Source organism: Oryctolagus cuniculus, chromosome 6 (assembly GCF_051225735.1).
Source record: "Oryctolagus cuniculus isolate XC-2025 breed Fujian yellow rabbit chromosome 6, ASM5122573v1, whole genome shotgun sequence".
NCBI classification, from domain to species: Eukaryota; Metazoa; Chordata; class Mammalia; order Lagomorpha; family Leporidae; genus Oryctolagus; species Oryctolagus cuniculus.
In genome coordinates, this window is record NC_142872.1 from 106,168,289 (window position 1) to 106,190,886 (window position 22,598).

General features: G+C 41.3%; 1 protein-coding gene across 1 annotated transcript; it reads right to left on the reverse strand.

Moving 5' to 3' along the window:
* Window positions 1-962: 962 nt before the first annotated feature.
* On the reverse strand, window positions 963-22,289 carry TPD52 (tumor protein D52; the record flags this gene model as incomplete). Its single annotated transcript, NM_001082360.1, is given in 5 exon segments — window positions 963-2,588; window positions 7,363-7,411; window positions 16,887-16,988; window positions 18,960-19,108; window positions 22,171-22,289. Coding segments are annotated over 5 exon segments (539 nt in total), but the record flags the coding sequence as incomplete, so codon positions are not given.
* Window positions 22,290-22,598: the final 309 nt, after the last annotated feature.

Genomic DNA, 22,598 nt, shown 5'->3' on the forward strand with positions numbered 1-22,598 from the left:
AAAGAAAAAAAATACAGTTGTATATCTTAACAGATCCAAAAACAAGTATTTTTTTCTCTATTTCCAAAGTTACTTTGTTGTTAAGGTGATAATCCAACTGAGTTCTCCTCCATCGATTACTTTGTTCTCATAAGCACAGTATTTCTTGCTTAATTTTTCACCAACTCCATAAATTAAGAACATTCCTTTTTGTAAGAAGAGATTTTCTTCACGCATATTTTCCTTCCATTAAACTTCTCAAGTATCTGGTATTTGACTCATTGTTTTCTTGTATTGTTAACTGCAACACAATAGAGTAACCAATCAATACCTCTTTCAAATATTCCTATCAATTACTATGTTCTAAATTTCTAAATATCTGTGAATTCACAGTATTGGATATGCCACTAAGGCCATTTTGAATAATGTATTTTTCTAAATTCATTCTTTTTACTACTTTTTTAGGAGGCAGAGCACAGTAAAATTGAGGTTAAGTATAGGTAGATGTCTAGAAAAGTAACTCCAATTTCTTTCATAACCATCCCACTTCCTACTCCAACTCTCTCATTTTTCCCCAGATAGGCAGTAAAGAGATTTGAGGATATTTCACTCAACTGAAGAAATTTCCATCTTACTCCATTTTGCCTTGTTGGAAACACAGTAACAGCAGACAAGGACACCCAAAAAATAATGTGATAAAAAGATGTTGGAATAAAAAAATTAAAGACTAATTGGTAGAAAAAATAATTTAACAGTTATATTAAGTAATCAAAATGTTTCTGTTAAACAGACCAATTTCTACAGATCTCCTCTAAGACAATGTTTCAGCAGCTTTTGCTGCAAAGCCTCTGCGTAGAATGTGATTTAAACTGGATGGTTAAGAAAAAAAATTTTAAGTATAAACACCAGCTGATTTTTTAAGTATAAAATACAACAAGTTGTTTGCAGACCACTGGTCTCATAATAAATATTGAGACCTATACTACTGATATACAGAATTTATTAAGCTTTTTACATGTCAGAGAGCATAGTTTAAGATGCATCCAAAGTGCTAACAAAGTTCCAGCAGTCAGAAATGATAACATGGTATTACATGACAATCAACACTGTAGCATTTCCAATTTGGTTTTCACAAGATAATTTACCCTGAAATAAATCTAGTCATGCTTTAAAAAAAGAATGCTTTAGGTCACTCCAGTATTGGCAATTAACGTTTTCATAAACAATAATCAAACAATCACAACTTGATAAATAACAAATATAACATTGTTAGCCCTACACGCACAGCGTAAGGAAAAGTGAGTCACTGGAGTACCTTGGCCTCTGTGCAGATACATGCACAGGCTGTGATCCCTTCAACCCTGGCGACCGCTCTGCAAAGTAGGTGCAATGTCTACAGTATAATCTTATCATTTCTAACACATAGAAAACAAATAAGGACAAAATGATGAGTTGATTTTTATTAATGCACTACAGCCTCAGGGATTAAAACCAACTGCTCAGTATACAAAATTTTCAAGTTATATTAGTCATAGAACTTTGTGTGCTTAGTTAAAAGGGTGCTAAATAGATTACCTGAACACAGCAATGTTGTCCCTAATGGCACTGATTTTAGCATTTCTATAGCTAACCAGAGCTTAAAAAAAAAAAAAACAACTTTCAGGCTTTTGAATTGAACATCCATGACAGTACACATATTTCAACTTACTGATAATACAGTATGCTTGATCCAGACTGAATTTTGTCAGCTTACTCTGAAATTAAAACTTGAATGTGATAAAAAATAAGTTGATGTAAGTAGAATAACCAGTACATTGAAATGGTTACTGTCATAAATGTTGATAAACAAGGAAGTAGGGGGTTTCACTCTCAAGTCACCAGTAGTTTGAATTACTGTACATAGTGTCACTTACAAAACTAGAACAAATTGTATGTAGAGCTGTTTAGTCTGGTGATAGCAGATACCAAGATACATAATTTACACCAAAACAGTGTTTATCCAAAAATATTTTTTACAGCTAGTAGTTCTTCCCTTGGAGATGAAAACAATACCAAAATTTTTAATAACCAAGATTCAGAAAAATCAAAACAATTTTAGTTAGGAATCAAATATACAGAGGTTCAAAAAAGAAAATGTCATAGAAGACAAAGATCAATCTGGCATCCAGAACAATTTTTGTAAAATAGGAAAGCAACTAAGATAGCTTGCACAGTCTTAGATTATTCTAGTGAGTGTCCTCACATACTACAAGTGTTTTCATAAACGTTTCCTCAGTAAAGGGCCCTGAATGTACATTAAAGGATGCTTTCCAGGAATACAGGTGAAGGTACTCTCATTTTGTTTAAACCACAAACTATTTGGTCAAAGAAATATGTAAAGCTAAATAAGAGCACATCTGGTAGAAATCCATGGCGATGAATGTTGACAAGATGTGCTTGGATCTCGCTCGCAGCATCTGGCAGTGGGTAGCAGAACAAAGGTAGGAATCTCACAGGCCCTCCTGTGTCTGTTCTGGAACCGGCTCCCCAGAGGTGGCACTAGCATTTGCAGTCGAATTCAAGACTTCTCCAAAATCCCCACCAGCAGGCTTGGTTCCTCCTACTTTAGACTTAAAAAAGAAGAGAAAAGTTCAAAAAGAGAAAAGACATCTTGAAACAAAATTAGCTAACTCTGCATAAACTAATTTTGCTTTCAAGACCAAATAAATCAGGATGTTAATAGTTCAATGATACACATGTATGGAATTTAGTCCTACTGTAATGTTCAGTGTGCTTTAATAATAAAACTTGGCATCCCTCCTTACTGAAATATTCAGATTAATAAATGCTCTTTCCCTTCCCCACTATTTGTTAGTTATTCTTCACACGGAAAATTGTCTACAGAACTCTGTAAGGTCCACTGAACTCTACAGTATACCACTGAATTCTCCTTATTCTTGGGTAAAATTTTGCATTGCATCAAATTGTTCATTCAAATATACTCATTCAAAAAATATTATTGACTGTAAATCAAAAAGCAAAGAATATACGTTTCTCCCACTTCTATTAACTATTATTTAAAATGTGGTCCCAGGGACCTACAGACTCAGCAACACCTGGAAGCTTTTGAGAAATGCAGAATCTCCCTGCCACCCAACTCCAACTGCACAACAGAAATCTGCACTTCAACAAGTCCTCCAGGTAATTCATGTGCACATTAGTGTTTGCAAAGCACTACTCCAACCTCTCTGGCTTGAAATTTTATCAATAAACATCTGTTTGAATAGTTTGGCCTTATACTTCTATATTCTATGCTTTTCAAAAACCCTTAACACATCATTTCATCCTCTTCAATACTGATTTATGTACTCTCACCAGATTACTGACTGACAAGATGGCAAATATTAAGAAAACAGTGTGCAGGGGCCAGCACTGTGGCATAGCAGGTAAAGCCGCCACCACCTGCAGTGCTGGCATCCCATGTGGGGGCCAGTTCAAATCTTGGCTGCTCTATTTCCGATCCAGCTCTCTCCTATGGCTTGGGAAAGCAGTAGAAGATGGCCCACGTCCCTGGGACCCTGCACTCTCGTAGGAGACCCAGAAGCAGCTCCTGGCTTCTGATCAGCTCAGCTCAGGCCACTGTGGCCAACTGGGGAGTAAACCAGCAAATGGAAGACCTCTCTCTCTGCCTCTACCTCTCTGTAACTCTGCCTTTCAAATAAATAAATAAATTTTTAAAATAAATAAAAACAGTGAGCAGCAATTCAAGAAGCTGCTAGTAGGTGTGAATCTAACTTTGCTCTTTACTCAGTTTTAATTGAACTGGCCAGAAAATTGTTAACAATGAGAATCCAGTTGAAATTTTTTCCCCCCTTTTTGGTCTCCTATATAAAGATCATTAAATTGTCTGAGAAATCTGCCTAATTCATATCCATATTTTAGTTTTTAAAACTAAACTGCAGGGGCCAGTCCTGTGGCACAGCAGGTAAAGCCTCCACCTGCAGTGTCAGCATCTCATATGGACTCAGGTTCAAATCCCGGTTGCTCCACTTCCGATCCAGTTCTCTGCTATGGCCTGGGAAAGCAGTAGAAGATGGCCCAAGTCCTTGGGCCCCTGTACCCACGTGGGAGACCCAGAAGAAACTCCTGGCTTCAGATCAGCTAAGCTCCGGCCAATGCGGCCATTTGTGGAGTGAATCAGTGGATGGAAGATACCCCTTTCTCTCTCTCTCTTTCCCTTTCTCTCCCTCTCCCTCTCTCCCTCTCCTTCCCTCTCTCCCTCCCCCTCTCCTTCTCTCTCTCCCTCTCTCTCCTTCTGACCTTCTGTAACTCTGCCTTTCAAATAAATAAATCTTTAAAAAAAAATAAATCATATTCCTTAATTATAAGAAAATGCTAAACCAAAAAAAAGGGGGGGGATATCTTCCACTACTTTCCCAGGTGCATTAGCAGGGAGCTAGATCATATGGGATGCCAGTGGCGCAGGTGTAGGCTGATCCTCACCCTGACATGAAATCCTTGGTATTCCTCAAAAGGGTGCCAAGCTTCGGGCATTCTCCTCATTCAGGCCTCTCTGCATAAGACTGAGACACCTGGGAGGCCATCCCTAACCTCCCCTTCCGCCCAGCTAGGGGCGCGTCCGCTACTCATCCTCACTGCACCTTCCACTTTCCCTGTCGCAGCAAAGGCTGCACAATCGTAGAGTCATCCATCAGTCCAACAGCCAAATGCAAGACGTGTCAACCCAATGTTTAATTGCACATAAATGCAATTTAGTAAAATCATATCCCAAGCATACAATTATATTTTGCAGCTTCTTTGGGGATATCTCTTTAGTATATACTTTAAATTGGATTTTTTAATCCAGATGATGCCTAGTCGTACTTTAAAAGCAGGTCTCACCACAATTTGTAGAATGTAAACACACTCAGGAGGAGAGTGTATAACAAATGCCTGGAAAGTTTCTCATCTCTAGTGTTGAAAGAACATACTGGGGCTGGCATTGTAGCACAGCAGGTTAATAGCCACATGCAATACTGGCATCCCATATGGGAGTGCTAGTCTTTACCCCAGGCACTCTGCTTCCAATCCAGTTTCCTGCTCATATGCCTGGGAAGGCAGTGGAGGGAGGTTGGCCTGAGCACTTGAGCCCCTTGCACCCACATGGGAGACTAGGATGGAGTTCCTGGCTCCTGGCTTCCAGCTGGCCCAGACCTGGTTGTTGTGGCTATTTGAGGAATAAACTAGGATATGGAAGATCTCTCTGGGTCTCTCTCCCTCTGTCCTTCCATTGTTCAGCCTTTCATATAAGTAAGTATTTTTTTTTAAAGAAAGAGGAAACAGAACACAAGTTGCCTGGCTTCCCAGCTAGCCATTTGAAAACCTTATGCTTAGGGCAGGTCTCAAAGAGAAACAGTCCTAACAGTTCTGAGAACTAAATTACAGTAAGCCTTGGCATCCTGCAGAGAACACAGAGGAATGTCACACATTTTTTATTCATCAAATGCATAGTGGGCAACACACCAAGGACTGTTCCAAGCCCTTGAGAAGTGAGCACACAGAACAGGTCCCTGCAGTCATGGGTGCACAGGGAATCATGCTAGTGGAGGTGGAAGAAAAAGCTGTACGACTCTGTGCAGTGTGATTCATTTTTGAAGAACATTCATTTGTGTCCAGATTTGTTTGTACAAAAGACATGTAAAACCACTTGTGTGTGTGAGACCAAAAGATCAAGATCACTCCACAGTGATTTTCTTCTGATAAATGTGCCCTGCATCTGTAATTTTTAAAAGATGCATTTAAAAACAGGTGATTTGGTTAAAGTTCTGAAAGACTAAACTGAACACCAGCTTTTAAGCTGATTTATATTCTTAGAATACATTGATCCACTGTGATTATTAGTTTGCTTTAGAAGAAATGACAGATGGCTCTGTCTCTGCAGAGAGAGTCAGGGTGGGAAATGGAAAACTAGATGATATTTGAGATCCTCTGTGATCCTAATAGTTGATGACTTTAATTTTAATATAATCTTGATAATAACACTGTTTACAAATCAATAAGCTAATCACTGTAGGGTCACCCCCACTAAAATTCAAATACATTTAAAATAAAATCAGTGGGGGCTGGCGCTGTGGCACAGTGTGTTAATGCCTTGACCTGAAGCGCCAGCATCCCATATGGGTGCCAGTTCAAGACCCATCTGTTCCACTTCCAATCCAGCTCTCTGCTATAGCCTGGGAAAGCAGTGGAAGATGGCTCAAGTCTTTGGGTCCCTGCACCCGTGTGGGAGACCTGGAAGAAGCTCCTGGCTCCTGGCTTCGGATTGGCGCAGCTCCGGCCGTTGTGGCCAATTGGGGAATGAACCATCGGATGGAAGATCTCTCTCTCTCTCTCTGCCTCTCCTCTCTTTGTGTAACTCTGGCTTTCAAATAAATAAATAAATCTTTAAAAAAATAAAATAAAATAAAAGCAATGAATACTTGATGACAGTTATCATGGCCTCATACTAATCAAAAATCTAATAATTGAGGATTCAATAAACAATATCCTTTATATCCTGCATATATATATATATATGCAGCCATGAAATATAACATTGAAAGATTATATTTAAAGATAAAAGAAAACATTTATGATATATAAACATTTTTAGAGCATAACAATAGAGTCCTACTTATATTACCATCTCTGGATGCTAGGGCCAATTCTTTTTTTGTGTGTGCTTTCTCTATATATATTCTTGTTATCTAAAATAAAGATGTTAAATGTTGTCCAATTACAAGAGTATTTGAAGTGAATAAAACCTAGGCACTGTGAGTTAAGCCACCGCTTTCAATGCTGCATCCCGTATCAGAGTGCTGGTTTGAGTCCTGGCTACTCTGCTTCCAATCCAGCTTTCTACAAATGTGGCTGGGAAGGCAGCAGATGATGGCCCAAGGACTTGTTCCAGCAGCCCACACAAGAAACCCAGATGAATTCATTGCTCCTGTCTATGACCTGGCCTAGCCCTGGCACAGATGAAAGATTTCTCTTCCTTCCTGCTTTGCTTCCTCTCTCTGTCTCTCTGTCTCCCTCCCTATCTCTCACTGATTTGCCTTTCAAATTAATAACTTTTTTTTTAAAAAACTCTTTTTACTTCATTCAGTTTTTTTAAGAGAAGAAACACAAATTTCTAAAGTACTATTGCTTTTTAAATTATACATTTCCTTTCAGCATTTAGCAAGCTACAATGCTACAACACTCAAAACTGAATATAACACTTTAAATATCCATTTACATAAACACAAAGTTCTTAAAGTCCTTTAAATATTTTTCAAAGGAAATACTATAGTGAATGATTGGGCTATACCAAGGACAGTTCAGAGACCAAGATAGAGAGCAAGAAGATTATTCATTTGTACTTGCCTTTAAGTTTTCAACTTTCTCTTCAAAGGATTTGAAGGTTGGGGAGTTTCTATGAAGAGGAAAGAAAAATAATAAAATTACATACACTGGAAAGAAAGCCATTCTGAGAACATTACTAGTTGACTGTGTTCCTCATCACTACTGTTCTCAAACAAGAAAGAAGAGATGTGTTCACCGGTATCATGTGTGTGCAGGCATGTACACACTCACTATGACACAGTAACAACTTCTGATCTAGTATTTCCAGGAATACACTTTTGATTCCATGAAAACAGCCAGTGAGGCGTAAGTGACAAAGACACAGTCAAGTACATGTGTGTGGAGGAGAACGAATGAAGTCAGGTAAAACATCAGTGCTCTCTCTTCCCCAACCAGCCTGTTGTGACACAGGTTCAGTTTCACGGTGGCTAAGGCGCCGTGCTCTAGAATTCCTGTGAGATTCACATCTGGCCTGGCAGGATTCCTACCTACATGAACCCACATCACCCAAGCAGGACAAGCAGACCACAGGAGGTGTCATCACTGGGACCCTAATTCCTTGGGGGCAAGGTAGCAGGGAAAGGAGAGACCAAAGGGCAGGGGAGGACACAGCAGTGGGCACTGCCCACCTCATTACACTGCCCCCAGCTGACAGAGAGCCTCCTGTACCCACAGCAAAGCTTGGCAGGTACCTTTGTCTTCATCCACATGAAGTGGGGGTCACAGCACCTCTGTCTCTCACACTTGGATTTCCAAAGCTTTTATCCTACCCACCAGACCTTGAAGATCCTTCCCACTACCAACATAAAAAGCAAAAAAGGAACCAGAGATTCCTCCTTCCTACAGTGGTGATGGCAGAAGAGCCTCAGCCCGTGATATTCCAGCTCCCCCTAAACCAGACCAGACCTATCCGCAGCTCCCCCTAAAAAACAGTGGTAACAATGCAAAGTCTTGTGTCCTGGCCCAGCTCTGCAGCATCAGAAACTCCCGGGGTGGAGCCCAGCAAGCAGAGGTGCAACAAGCCCCCCAGGAGATTCCAATGTACACTGAAGTCTCCCACAAGCACACGCTGTTAAAAAATCCTCTGCCTGTCTACACAGGTGAGATAATAACTTGTACAGCTTGCAAGTGCTCAGTGATGGAAGCAGATAGTGAAATGAAATCACAGTTGATTCCAAATATCCCACTGGATGAAGGAAGTGAAAATGGGATGGAGAGAAGAAGAGGAGAGTGTAACTAAGGCTGAGGCAGACAAAGGAGGTGAGACCCCTGCATCTATGGAAAGAGAAAGTTTATTAGAGGGAAGTGTTCATTTGTCAATTAAACCATCATTGGATATAAAACAAAATAATTAGGTCTGACAAACAAAATTGGAAATAAAAATTCTTCCTAAAAAAGCTCACATTTAATATATCTCTTGTACCCCGTGCTAACATTGTAGGAAGAGTAACTGGAATTTGATACGGTGTTAAACATACATTCTTTTTAGAGTAGAGTTCTACTCTCCCACTTCAGTTCAGGTTAAACATCTACATAAAGAATAAGAAAGCATATGGCCAACCACATTTTATAAAAACATACTTTACCTCATAGCAGGCATGCTAATTGAATGTTGAATGGAGCGTATACTAAGAGGCAGCATTAAAAAGAGACAGAAAGGAAATTATTACAGTATTGATCCAACATTATAAAAAGCTGACAACACTAACTTTTTGGGAGCTTGATTCTTCAGCAACACGAGGAAAGACCTACTTTTTGAGGAGGAGGGGATCAAAGGTACTCCAATACAACGCACTTTAATTCATAAGCAATTTAATCTCAGTAGTTACTAAAGCCAATAATGCAGCCGTGCCTTTTACTGCACTTTGAAACTGGTAAGTGCTTCACCTGGAGCTCTAAGGCTCAGAAGTTAAATGACCTGCCAGGGGCCACAGGAGAATCAGAGATAGAACTTGGGTCTCTGTATTCCTGATTCAAGGTTTATTGCCTCCCCTCAAAAAGGAGGTGCACACATGTAGATGTACACACACACACACACACACACACACACACACACACACTGTGAGGCCAGCGAAAGGCCCTGCAGACAGCTTTCTCAGCCAGGAATGTGTCAAAATAAATCACCTATGTGACAACTTATTTAAGTGTTTTTAAAATTATATATCACTCCTTAGCAGTACCAAGTTTCTTTAACAGATGCTTACTTGTACCTCATCCCAACTACACTACATGTTCTTAAAGGCGATTCAAATAACCTTTGCCACAACTCACTTCTCACTTGAAGGCAATAAAGCACACCGGCTGTTCAGGTTCAATGTTATCTACTCTTAGCCATTTCCCATGGAGACCATCTCACAGAGGAGTACATCTTAATTCTTGGGCTCATAAAATCATTGTATTCTGCCAATACCACCACTGTGCATTTGATGTGTTATTTTGATATTGTGCACAGTTTTCTTGGCAAATAATCTTCTTTTGGGTAAATCATACAGCTAATAGTAATAATTCTCAGTTATACATAAATATTTTGTGTCCTTAGGACCTAGTTTTCTCAAAGACTGTTGTTACAAATGATACTGTGTGTTGGATGCAGATGCTCAAATCTAGTTTTGTATTAGTATGTAGTAACACAGAATATGCTCTTGATTCTTGATGTATCTCAAAATAGGCTCACATTTTGTGTAATTAAGAGAAGCAGTAAAATATCTGAACATTTTTGTACTTGGTGTCTTACGCAAACAGAAAAAGACACATGTAGCTCAGTGTTCTCTCCTTCCTACCACAATAGGCAGTTTCTTGGGTATAAGTCTCATTTGTTCTGGGAGAAATTTGCTAATTCTTTTCCTTCTTGATCCATCACAGTGCATTATTGTCAAATTTGAAGAAAAGAAATTAATGAAAAACAGCCTTCTTAATACGCAACACCAGAACCCCAACATCACCTCTCCTTTCTAGGGTCCCTCTGAAGGAAGCTGCCTGGAATAGCCACTTTACCACAAACCAGCTTCCACCATCACCAAAACAATAACTGGATCAGTGGAACATCACCCACCACAGCAAAATTCCTAGTGACTTACCAACTGGACTGAATAGGAAGAAAAAGTTAAGATAACTGACTTCTTCTATTCAGATGTTGTTAATTACAACACTAAGCCCCCAGATCAGTTTGGGTGTGTGTGTGTGGAGGGGGATGCTAGGTGCTCAAGCTCGAAAGTCACACAGACCTTGATGTTGACAAGGACATTTTGGGAGACCAGGGAGAAGCTACAAGAATGGAGAGGAAACCAGTTCCCAAGAAAAGAAATTAAATATGAGCACAAAGAGAGGTATAGGAAACAGGGCCAGCTGCAAGAGGAACAGGTTTTCTGGTTTTCTTGGTTTCCAGACAGTATCTGAACTTTGAATAGTTTCCTAGTCAGGAGCACTGGCGTCAGCAGGGCCTGGACTTGATTCCTTTCCTCTCTTTGAATTACAAAAGAACTTCTTATCTGAGCAACACATTCCCCTTTTTAGTTGAGCTAACAAATACAGGTTTTTACTCCTTTGTAACCAGATTCTTCCCTAGAACATTCACTTTTGCATAAATTATCAAATTCTGGTGACAGAAGGTGAGTAACAATCAAACAAGAGCATGGGACTCACACTCCACAGTATCAGCAAAATGAGGAAATGCGTGGATAAAGAAGGCACAAATTTCAGAAATTCCCACGTGGGAATGCTTACCATGTGCCAAGCTTCTAAGAGCTCTCTATTGGTTACTATTCCATTGTGCCCTTGCCACAATCTCTTCATGTCTGTAATGAAACAAACTAACTTCTGCCCATTGCTCTGGAACTGGGGTGTGCGTGGGTTTAATGCCTGGCCTTCAGCTCCCTATAATTGCTGGGTAAACTTAAGGCAGGCAACTCAATCTTCCTAAGGAAATGTGTGGCTAAGTTTTCTCACCTATAATATTAAAAAGTAACAGTATCAACTTAAGAGATACTATATATACAAGGAATCTTCATTAAAAATTGAATATAAATTGCAAAAAAATTTTGAAATACCAGTACTTTTGAGAGTGAAAGAATGAATGAATAAGCAATTTTGGTAACTCAGACTAGGAAACAGAAACATGAAAGGTAGGAAAAGTCAAAGAAGAGAAACTTAAACTGTACATGGAAAATGAAATGAAAGAATAAAGATTACTTTAGTGCAAAATATTTGGAAATATATGCATAAGTTACTATAATCTTCCCAGGCAAAACACACTAATTATTATTAACTGCTATCACTGATTTTAACAGAAACACTAACATCTATTTCATATTATATTCTCTTAAAGCTTCCAAATTTTTTCCAGTTGTTATTTTGGATGTCAACCCCAAACCAATAGTCTAGATCAGTTCCTGGCACACAGTTAGCATACTCACTGTGCTTCTGAATGAAAGAATGAATGAATAAGTAATTTTGGAAACTAAAATTGAGAAGTAAAGACATGAAAGGCAGAAAAGATCGGTAAAGCATTTCAATTTCTAATCCAAAGACTCTCTGTCTCTAAAAAGAGAAAAGGGACCTTTTCCCTCCCTATGAATTGGTGGAAATTTTCAGCAGAAAGGAATTGTCTAGAATGATTTTAATGAGTTCCTAAAAAAAAAAAATACACCCAGAGTTCTACATGAAAAAATACTCGTTTAAAAGGGAGAGACCCTTTGGAAATAAATAACCATCTCTCTCTCTCTCTCTCTCTCTCTCTCTCTGTGTGTGTGTATATGTGTGTGTGTGTGTGTGTGTACATATATGTGTGTATACATACATACACACATATATGTGTATATAAATTATAGATGTTATTAGTAACAAATTAATTTTTAACATTGGCAAGTCCTGAAATGAGAAGGTTCTAAGTTCCTCTCAAAATGTTAAAGGCCTGAGTTGAGTCTTAGCAAACAGGAGAGTGGAGGATATTAACTCACTACCTGGGAAAGAGGTTGGCTGTTCCCCAAAAGCCACTAGCTCAGGTCTTATTACCACAAGCTACACCTGATTCTCTTTCACAGACACCTCACAAGCCATCAATACCTCTATCTACCTTATCACCTCTCCCAACAAGGCATAAGACAAATATGTTAATAGCTAATATATTCATTAAAAGTTGTTGCTCAGTGTTACATTCAAGTCAGTGAGAGCAGTAGATTTACTCCTCCTATACCCATGATGACATCAGGTAGTGAAATAACTGGTATACACCTGCCAGAACAAAGAGCGGGGATACACAACCATTTCACGGTAACTGACAAAATCAGCCTTTTGCATCCCTCTCCATGGGAGAAAAGGCCTTACTGCTGGGATTGGAACACACACAATCGACCAAGTTCCCTCTTCTCGGGCAGGCGTTGTAGCACAGTGTGTCACACTGCTGCTGGGGACACCAGCATCCCATACAGGACTGCTTCCTGCCTTCCCTTCACATCCAGCTTCCTGGTAATACACCAGGGAGGCAGCACGTCGGCCCAAGGACTTGGGTTCCTGGTACCCACACAGCAGACCGAGATGGAATTCCTGGCTCCTGGCTTCAGCTTGACCCAGCCCTGGATTTTGTGGGCATTTCGGGTGTAAACCAGCAGATGGAAGATCTCTTTCTGTCTCTCCCCTTCTTTGTCACTCTACCTTTCAAAGAAAATGAAACTTTTAAGCATCCTCTTCTTGTACAGCAGAACCTGGCCAGTGTTTGATTCCCTCGATCTAAACTATGTGGATTTTCTACATGCAAGAGGCCATCATAAGTTCATGGAAAATGTGTATTTGAAAAGACTATGCATGGATTAAAAAAAAAAAAAAAACAGAATTGCACAAAAGTAAACACCTTTTTATTCCACTTTCCATAAACTTTTTGAAGTCCCCTCCTACATACGAACACATTTAATTACAAACTTAATTCAGCTGATTTGATTACAAATAAGACTTCTTGGCCTAGAAGTGATTTTTTTAAGTGACTTCATTCAACCTTTGGTCTGTAATTAATTATAACTAACTTTCAAGAGAGAATCTTGTTTTTTTGCATTCCCAAGTGTTTATTAAAACCTCTACATAATGAGGCACAATATAAAGTTATTCAAAACAAGACTGAAAATGGTGGAGGTAGTCTCAAAATTATATTTTTAATTGAAAGAAATGACTATATAAGGAGCTAGAAAAAAAACAAATTCAATTTGTTTCTGATGAATTAACAAGCAGTACCTACTGATCCACACCGAAGTGCATTTATTTAATCTTTTCAAAGATACAGAAGGGCTGGGCATTTGGACTAGCAGTTAAGATGCCCACATTTTACATTGGAATCCCTGGGTTCCATTTCTGGCTCCACCTCCTGATTCCATTTTCCTGCTAATGCAGATCTTGGAAGGCAGCGATCACGCAAGTAACTGAAGTCCTGCCACCCATATGAGACACCTGGACTGAGTTCTGAGCTCCCAGCTTCAGCCCCGGCTGGCTTGTTGCAGGTATCTGGGAATGAACCAGCAAATGCGAGTGCACCCGTGCACATGCTCGCTCGCTCTCTCACCCTCCCTCCCTGTCTTGCCTATCTACCTCTCAAATAAGTTATTTAAAGGGACAGAAAAGTACCATGATCTGGGCTAGTTTACACACAGTCATCTAAAGTCCTTACATATTTTTACATTTTATATTTATGCTTACATCACATCTAATATTATTTTCTAATCAGGCACCAATAAGGCTCTTCCATTCTTAACTCATTTTTCCAAGTCCTCACTTACTTCGCCTACTCTGTTCAAAGATTTTAAGCTTTATTCTAACCAAAGCTGTGTCTGGTTAAGTTACAGTGTAACTAACCAGTTAGTAAAGTTTAGACAAGCTGGAACTCTTGCATCCCTGCAATACAACCCTTTCTCTTTAATTGTCAATTTGATACGCCCACCTTCCCAGAATGCACCCATTGCATCCAGGACCAGGGTGCATGCTCACACCCAACTCTAGCTGTATGTCCAATTGGGATACCACCCCCTTCCTCATAAAAGCAGGAAACAACTTTCTTTCCACTGCAGAACACACACTTGAACGTACCATCTCCTTGCTTTCTCTCGGCTACAGACTGGTTTCGGACCCACCTCTCCCGCTGAGGTACTGTTTTTGGTTTTCTCTTTCTTTCTCATTTACAGGTAACTCTTTGGCCTCAGCAAATGTTGGGCATTTCTCAGTGTGGGGCAGCCCACACTCACATGTGAATGTGTGTTTTTTCCCTTGCTGTTAAATTCTACTCCTGTTGGCACACAATACCAGTCTCCACTTGATTTTTCTATCTCTGCTGGAGGCAAGAACCTGGATTAAAAATATATTCATTGCCCATTATTAGTAATGGACATATCCTTAGGACCTGTCCGCAGGAGACACTCATATAGGTTAGCAGAATGGATTAGGTGACTGAAAGCACATCCAGTTATCTAGCACTTAGGCTATTTTGAATTAAACACCACAGATACATAATCACCTGCATGATTTCCTCTGACTACCAGTGCCAAGTGCCACCAAGACATGAGCTCTCTAAGTAGATGTCTCCTTCCTCAAGAAGACGAATAGCCACACCACAGCCAGGGAGTGCTTGAGAAGCTCATGTGTATTCACTGCAGGAGCAGAGACAGGGACTACTGTACTCTTCCTGCTCACACTCTGAAGATCCTACACCTCCTTAGCCCCTCCAGTAACTCCCTGCATAATCAGAGAGTCTCCGTGCAGAGACAGGAGAGGTTTGCTCAGTATCCCAAAGTCTCCTTCTATGGCTTGGTTTAGGCTAATATTTTCTTATGTGCTTTTTTTTTTTTTGCAAGCATAGTTAAAAAGTATGGCTAATATAAAGATATAATAGTAAAACCTGTTAAGACAGTGAAACACGTATTTGAAAAGTATGCAGTAATGGTGAACTGTGCCTTATGTGTATTCTACTACAATCACGAGAGTAACTCATGTAAGACGGAAGACTAACATCACGAGGCAGGACATATGCTGTCTATTACAGCTGCATAATGGGACCCAGGGGAAGAATTCCATCATCCTTACAAAAGCACCGAAGAAACAAAGGCATCAAAAACAAACAAACAAAGTCAGACATTCAAAGGGAGGAATTCTGCATGCCATGGTAAAGCTGCTTCTTCTTACAAAAGAGAAAAAAGAAACGTCAAAATCTTTTCCACATCCCTTGAACCACAGTGTCAAATTCTCCTTTTAATTTACTCATTACCCATGGTATACAAGGAAGCCTCCCTTGAAATTAGGAATGCACTCGGGGAAAAAACAATACTCCAAATGCAAGAAGATTAAGGAGTGGACAAACACGACCATCCAACACGTCATAATCATCTAATCTTTGCACACTGGTCTCACACAACTGCTAGGCTGCAGTGAGGGGGTAAAACTCTCCTTACCTAAACGAATGTGAAAAAGCTTGCAATCTGGAAGAAGCCAGAGTAAGCATTAAAAAAGAAAGAAGTTCTGATAAATCTAAAATAATTAAATCATCTACTTTTTTACAATGTTTTAGCTGAACTCTAAAGTGCTACCCAATTCAGTCAGCAGAAAAAGCAAAGAGAGCACCTAACAGATACATATATAATATATATATAATGTATATATATATCAGTATCAAAAGGGTTCAAGAAAGCTACGCTTATTACATCATATTTAGAATGAAAGTCCAAATACAGTGAGCAAAGAATTGAATTCTTTTGGTTCAAAGAATAACACAAGTACATTGATTGATCAAACCTACCCAACAAAGAAAATTCTGGTTGTAAAATCTAATTCCCCCACATAAGAAAAATACAAAGTCATGCAATCTGAGCATTTAAACAACACACAAATCTTGCATGCCAACAGAAGCACAGCTGACTCAAACCACGTTTGTCATTTTCAGCACTAGTCTAGTCCACGCAAGTGGAGGGAGGCACAAAAGCTCTTCTAGGTAGTTTTATCACAAAGGCAAGAAAAGTTCTGCAGACTCATCTAAAATACAAATGCAAAACAAAAAGCAACAGCTTCAAAATCAAGATTTGCACCTAAGCATGAACGCAGATAGTTTACGGGTTAGTACAAATTAGGGCACAAATGAGCATGTTGTAATCACACCATGGTATAAACACGTCACACACCGAATGTGAAGCCGGTTCTCAATCCAAGCGTGCACGTCAATGCTCTTGGACTTATCCCCAGGAAGACACCAAGCTCTGTCCAGTCACGAATTAGCAACCACCAGACATATACTTACCCTCGTACCATCAAGGACTAAAAAAACACAAAAGTTCACAACCAGAATTTTTCACGTTATCTAGAAAATGGACTCCTAAGATGACCATTTTGAAGTTAGGATGCTATGCCTAGAAGAAGTCAGGCATGCAAATGAGGTGTCACTGTACAGGACGGCCCTCTGTCACTTTAACAGAGGAGAACGAATGCATCGGGATCGCAGAGCCAAAGACAGGAAACAAACGCAACCACAGCAACCCTGCAAGCAGCCCCGGCTACCTGGTGAGCAAGGAAAATCTAAGACATACTTTACGTCTTCCAGCTTTTTGGTGATGACTGAGCCAACAGACGAAAATGCAGCAGAAGCCTTCTGCCCGGCCTGAGACAAGGTTTCAGATGTCTTCTTGTATCTACGTGAAATGATAAATGGGGAAAAAAGGAAGACATTAGGCCGTCTCTAATATCTGTTTCTTTTTTTTTTTTTTTTTTTTCAAGTGCATTGGTGAACAACTGCTGGAGAGCTCTCAAAAATAAAGTGTTGTTCAGAACTCCCTAAAGTCCTTCATGGCCATCGAGCAGCTGTACCACATCCCCTTCGATTGAACCAGCATTTCGGGTGCCGTCTTCTGCTGTGCACTCATCTAGCTGAAAAGACAGGGGCCTATCAAGACAGAGCCAAAGAATTCATGGTAAAGGCTACAAATAGCCGTGAAACAAGGATGAAAATGAGCCAGAATCTGAAAGAAATACCCCTTGTTCCTCCCTTTCCCAGATAAGCCTAGCAAAACCAAAATGCATTAAATTCCTCAGATACCTTTGACAACTTTATCTCCCAAAATGAAGCAAGAAGTAGGTCAGGAGAGGTAGGGCTCATCTATATTTTATTACACAGACTTTTATGGGCATAAAGCTTTTTTTTTTTAATATGCATGTCTGTGGAGCTACCAAATAAAGACTGGCTGAACTCTTGGAGTATACAAAATACTTTAAATGATCCTAATGTGATATTTGCTGTAACACAAGGGTATAATTTATCACTTCCCTCTTCCCAGCTACCAAGGAATAGAAGGGAAAAGCAAAAACACAAACAACAGAAGACAATGGCACCTACCAAAAAGGATAAGATCCACACGTTGTACAAATGAATGTACTTTTACTTTCAAGATCAAATAGCAAAACCAGATGTGCTTATTGCAATGAACTGAAAGGAGAGTTTCCTACATGTTTCCACACTGCCGACCTATACGGGAGGAAAGTGGACCAAAGCAGCTAGCTCACTGCGCATGGCTAAACTTTAAGACAACTCCCAAGTTCACTGGCTTGGCAGCTGGGACTGAATACTGAAAACCGAGAATGCCCAGAATCTGCTGCAAGAAGCACCTTATGTTGGGAAACAAAACTGCATTATAATAATGCTGTGTAATTTGGGTGATCAAAAGGGAAAAAAAAAAGTGGGACGGGCATTTGTTGCAGTAGTTAGGATGCTACTCGGGACACCTGCATCCCATAGCAGATGCCTACATTTGAGCCAGGGCTCTGCTTGCAATTCCAACTTTCCGCTAATGCGCTTCTTGGGAGGGGAGCAGGTAGTGGCAGGCAGTGGCTCAAGTAGTTGGTCCCTGCCACCCATGTGGCTCAAGTAGTTGGTCCCTGCCACCCATGTGGCTCAAGTACTTGGCTCCTAGCTTCTGCCTAGCTCAGCCCTTGGTTGCTGTCAGGGGTGAATCAGGGGATGAGAGAGGCAGTGTGTCTGCCTTTCAAATAAAATAAAAACAAATTAATAAATAACACACTGCACATATCTGGCAAGTTATTATACAGTGGCACACCCCTTAAAGGCAGAGGATACATTCCAAGACCCTCAGTAACCTGGAATAATACCACACCCTGGATACACTGCATTTTCTCCTATCCAGCTACTAAGCTACTAAGGTTAGCAGCATATACAACATGGATACACTGCACAAACAGAGGATTCCCATCCCAGGAAGGACACAATGGCACGCCATGAGATTTCATCACACTACTCAGAATGGCATGCAGTTTAAAACTTCTGAACTGTTTACTGCTGGGATTTTCCATTAATATTTACAGACTGTGGTTTAAAACAAAAGTGCAGATAAGGGGAGACTACTATGAAACAATGTTGGAACTTGAATTTTATTTCCCCAGCTCATATGTGGGGCTGGTTTTCTCTCCATTCCCTAGAACACTCTGGGAAACTAAGACTCAGACACACTTGAGAATGGGAAAGAAGCGCCCTTTGCAATCCAAAGAAAAGTTGCAGTAACATGCTCAGCCCCTTTTTCTTCCTCTCCCCAGACAAAAAGTGCAAAAGTGTCCTTGACATTCTTAGGAAAACGGATGACCAGGGAACATACGCGGACGTTGCCGTCACATCTTGCCACCCTTTGGCAATGTTCTGCTTTAGTTCCTGCAGTGAGTTGATTCCCAGCTTCCGCTTGATCTCTGCTAGATGCTTCTCTTTTGCTGCTAACACCTGAGACAGAGTCTGGATTTCTTCTTCTACCTATGAGAAAAGGGGGAAGAGGAAGGAATACAGCAAGTCATTGAATAAGTTAACGTGATCAAAGCGAAACTACATGGAAAATTCTATAGCCATTATTACCTTTTTTTTTTTTTTTTTTTTTTTTGGCCAGGCAGACTGAGACAGTGAGAGAGAGAGAGACAGAGAGAAAGGTCTTCCTTCCCTTGGTTTACCCCCTAAGTGGCCGCCACAGCCAGCGCACTGCGCCAATCCAAAGCCAGGAGCCAGGTGCTTCCTCCTGGTCTCCCATGCAGGTACAGGGCCCAAGCAAGCACTTGGGCCATCCTCCACTGCACTCCCGGGCCACAGCAGAGAGCTGGACTGGAAGAGGAGCAACCGGGACAGAACTGGCACCCCAACCAGGACTAGAACCCGGGGTGCTGGCGCCGCAGGCGGAGGATTAGCCAAGTGAGCTGCGGTGCCGGCCTATTCTTACATTTTTAAAATCCACTCAATCATCTGTGTTAAAGACAGTATGCAGTGTTGTTAAGTAGATTGTTTCCATGCTGATCCCTCCCTCTTGGGCGGCTCTGTGCTCTTCCAATGTAGCTCTTCACTGTCCCACCTTGAGTTGTCCTTGACCCTCCACCCCCTTCCTACACTCCTGACTCAGCTATCTCAAACTAGTTAAGAGCTCAAAATGTACTCTGCACAGGTTAACACTCAAAGGAGCTTACCATCTACTCTCCTGAATTCTGGGTCTGCCTTTCTGGCTAAGGGTTCCTACCCAAACACTCACAAAACCTCGTATTTTTACACTATCTCAAAAATAATCTCCTCCCCACCACCACCACCACCAAAACACATACAACCAAGCCAAACCAAAACCCAACCTTTCTGTGTAGTTCACATTTGTTCATGCTGGATATGTCAGTCCCAGCAGGTGCCAATCCCACAACCACAATAAACCAAGCTGCGTCCCCTGAGAACCCTGAGGAAGATTCGTGTCTACCTGACTGACCAGACCCAGCAGGGTGGGTCCCTGACCCAAGTACTGCCTCCTGCTCAGTGGGCAAGAACCAGTGGTGCATCACCCAGAATCTGCTGTGAGAGACTGAGATAACATTAGGAGGAGAAGCTGGAAAGACTGAGAAAGAAGCCTTGAGGTACAGCTAGGGCACAGGGAGAGCGTGAGACTGGGAACGTTTGCACAGACGCGAGGAAACCAACTGTGAGCAGAAGCTATGATGAAAGGAAAAAGAATACAAGAAAAGGCTAAGTCAGGAAAACAGAGGGAGGGGAGACTCAGAAACACACACACCCCACGGAGGAAAGATGTCTTATACCAGGACATTGAAAACCTGAGTTCCTAAAATCTTTACAAATGCTTCTCCTGGACTGTTAGAGAGACATTTTCTCAGCCTTGACATGCACAACATCTCCATGATTTCAAAGGCAACGTGGCCTTTAAGAACAACATTCATGGGGATTTCACAAATTTCACGGAAAAATGGAATTAAAGGTACGTTTGTGGGCGGGTATTTGGCACAGCAGTTAAGCTAGTGCTTGGGACACCCACATCCCAAATCAGAGCGCAGAAACAGTGCCCATATGGGATTGCTAGAGCTGTAGGCAGCAGCTTAACCCACTGCATCACAATGCTGGCCTCATGCCATGAAATTTAGTGCTGCTTGCAATGCCAGAATTGGCGATATAAAATATAAAAATGTAAAATAGTGTCACTGCTATCAAAAACACTTTGGCATTTCCCAAAAACAGTTAAACATGGAATTATCACATGACAAAGTTCACTTCTAAGTATATATGCAAAAAAACTAAAACTAGGCTTTTAATTATTTGTATATAAATGTTCCCAGCTCACTATCCACAAGAATCAAAAAGTAGAAAACACCCTCAACGTCCATCAGTGGATGAATCTGAATAAACAAAATATGCAGATACATACATAATTCAGCCATAAAAAGTAATGAAGTACTGGGGCCAGCACTGTGGCGTAGCGAGTTAAGCCATTGCCTACAATGCCAGTATCCCATAATAGGGCACCGATTCAAGATCTGGCTGTCACACTTCTGATCCAGCTCCCTGCTAACGTACCTGGGAAAACAGGTCAAGATGACCCAAGTGCTTGGGCCCCCGCCACCAATGTCAGAGGTCTGGATGGAGTTCCAGAGTCCTGGCTTCTGCCTGGCCTAGCCCTGGCCATTGTAACCATCTGAGGCATGAACCGGGAGATGGAAGATCGCTTTCTTTCTCTCTCTCTCTCTCTCTCTCTCTCTCTCTCTCTCTCTATATATATATATATATATATATATCTGCTTTTCAAATAATAAAATAAGTAATTCTTTTAAAAAAAAACAAAAGTGATGAAGCACTAACACATACTATGCACAGATGAGCCTCAAAAACTCTGTGGTGAATGAAAGAAGCCGGATACAACAGGGTCACATATTGCATGACTGCATTACGTGGGAGATTCAGAGAACAGTGAAATCTATTCCAGACGGAAAGCAGACTGGCTATTGCCAGGGCGCGCGGTGGGGGCAGGGTGGGGTGGGGGGGACTGAGGAGTGACTGCTTACTGAGTGCAAGGGTCTCCTCTGCGGTGAAGAACAATGCTTGGAACTTGAAAGAGGTGCCAGTTGCACCACACTGTAAATGTGCTAAAGATCACTGAGCTACGCACCTTAAAATGGTACATTGTATGTTGTGTGAATTTCATGAAAGGATGGAAGTTCAGAAAGAAGGAAGTGAGGGAGGGAGGCAGAGCAGGCTCAGAAGTGCCCATCTCAACACAGGCACGGAGGCAGCTGGAGAGCCAAGTGCGTCCTCCTCCCCCCTTTCTATATCACACCCTACTCCTCAGATCCACTGACCACGTAATCACCTTCCCATATGAAAACAGACACCACGCTCTTCTCTCTGCCCTTCCCCACTTAGGACAGCCACCCCCCACACACCCGGGACTTTCTCCCCACCCCCCCACACCCGGGACTGACTCCAAGCTATTACTGTAAGCTTTGGAAGCACAAGCAAGTGTACATTGTCAGTGCAGAACAAGAAGTTCATAGGGGAGATTTCTGTACCTTGGCGAGTTCCCTTCTCAGCTCTTCTTGCTCCTCCTCAGACAGCGTCTCGGTGGCACTGATGGTGGCCGCGGCATCTTCTGCTTCCTCAGGCACCGTGTCCGTCCTCAACAGACCTTTGTGGGGATTGAAAATAGTCTGTAGCGTGAGAAGGTAGAGGAATACTCTCTTCAGGCTGCTCCCTGCCGGAATAGAGCTGAACGGGTTAGAGCCACACACCGCCTCTCTGCACCTGCAGGCAACCTGGCACTCCGAGGGAAGGACCCCAGAAAAGTCTGGGCCAGCACCTAAAGCCACTATCTCAGACCCTGCCAAAACACAGACTCAGGAAATACAGTCTGCTCACCGGTGCTGTCTGTACTCTGTCACAACGCGGTTACCACAGAGCAAGAGAGCGCTGGACCAGCGAACCTCCAAGCTCCTCCATA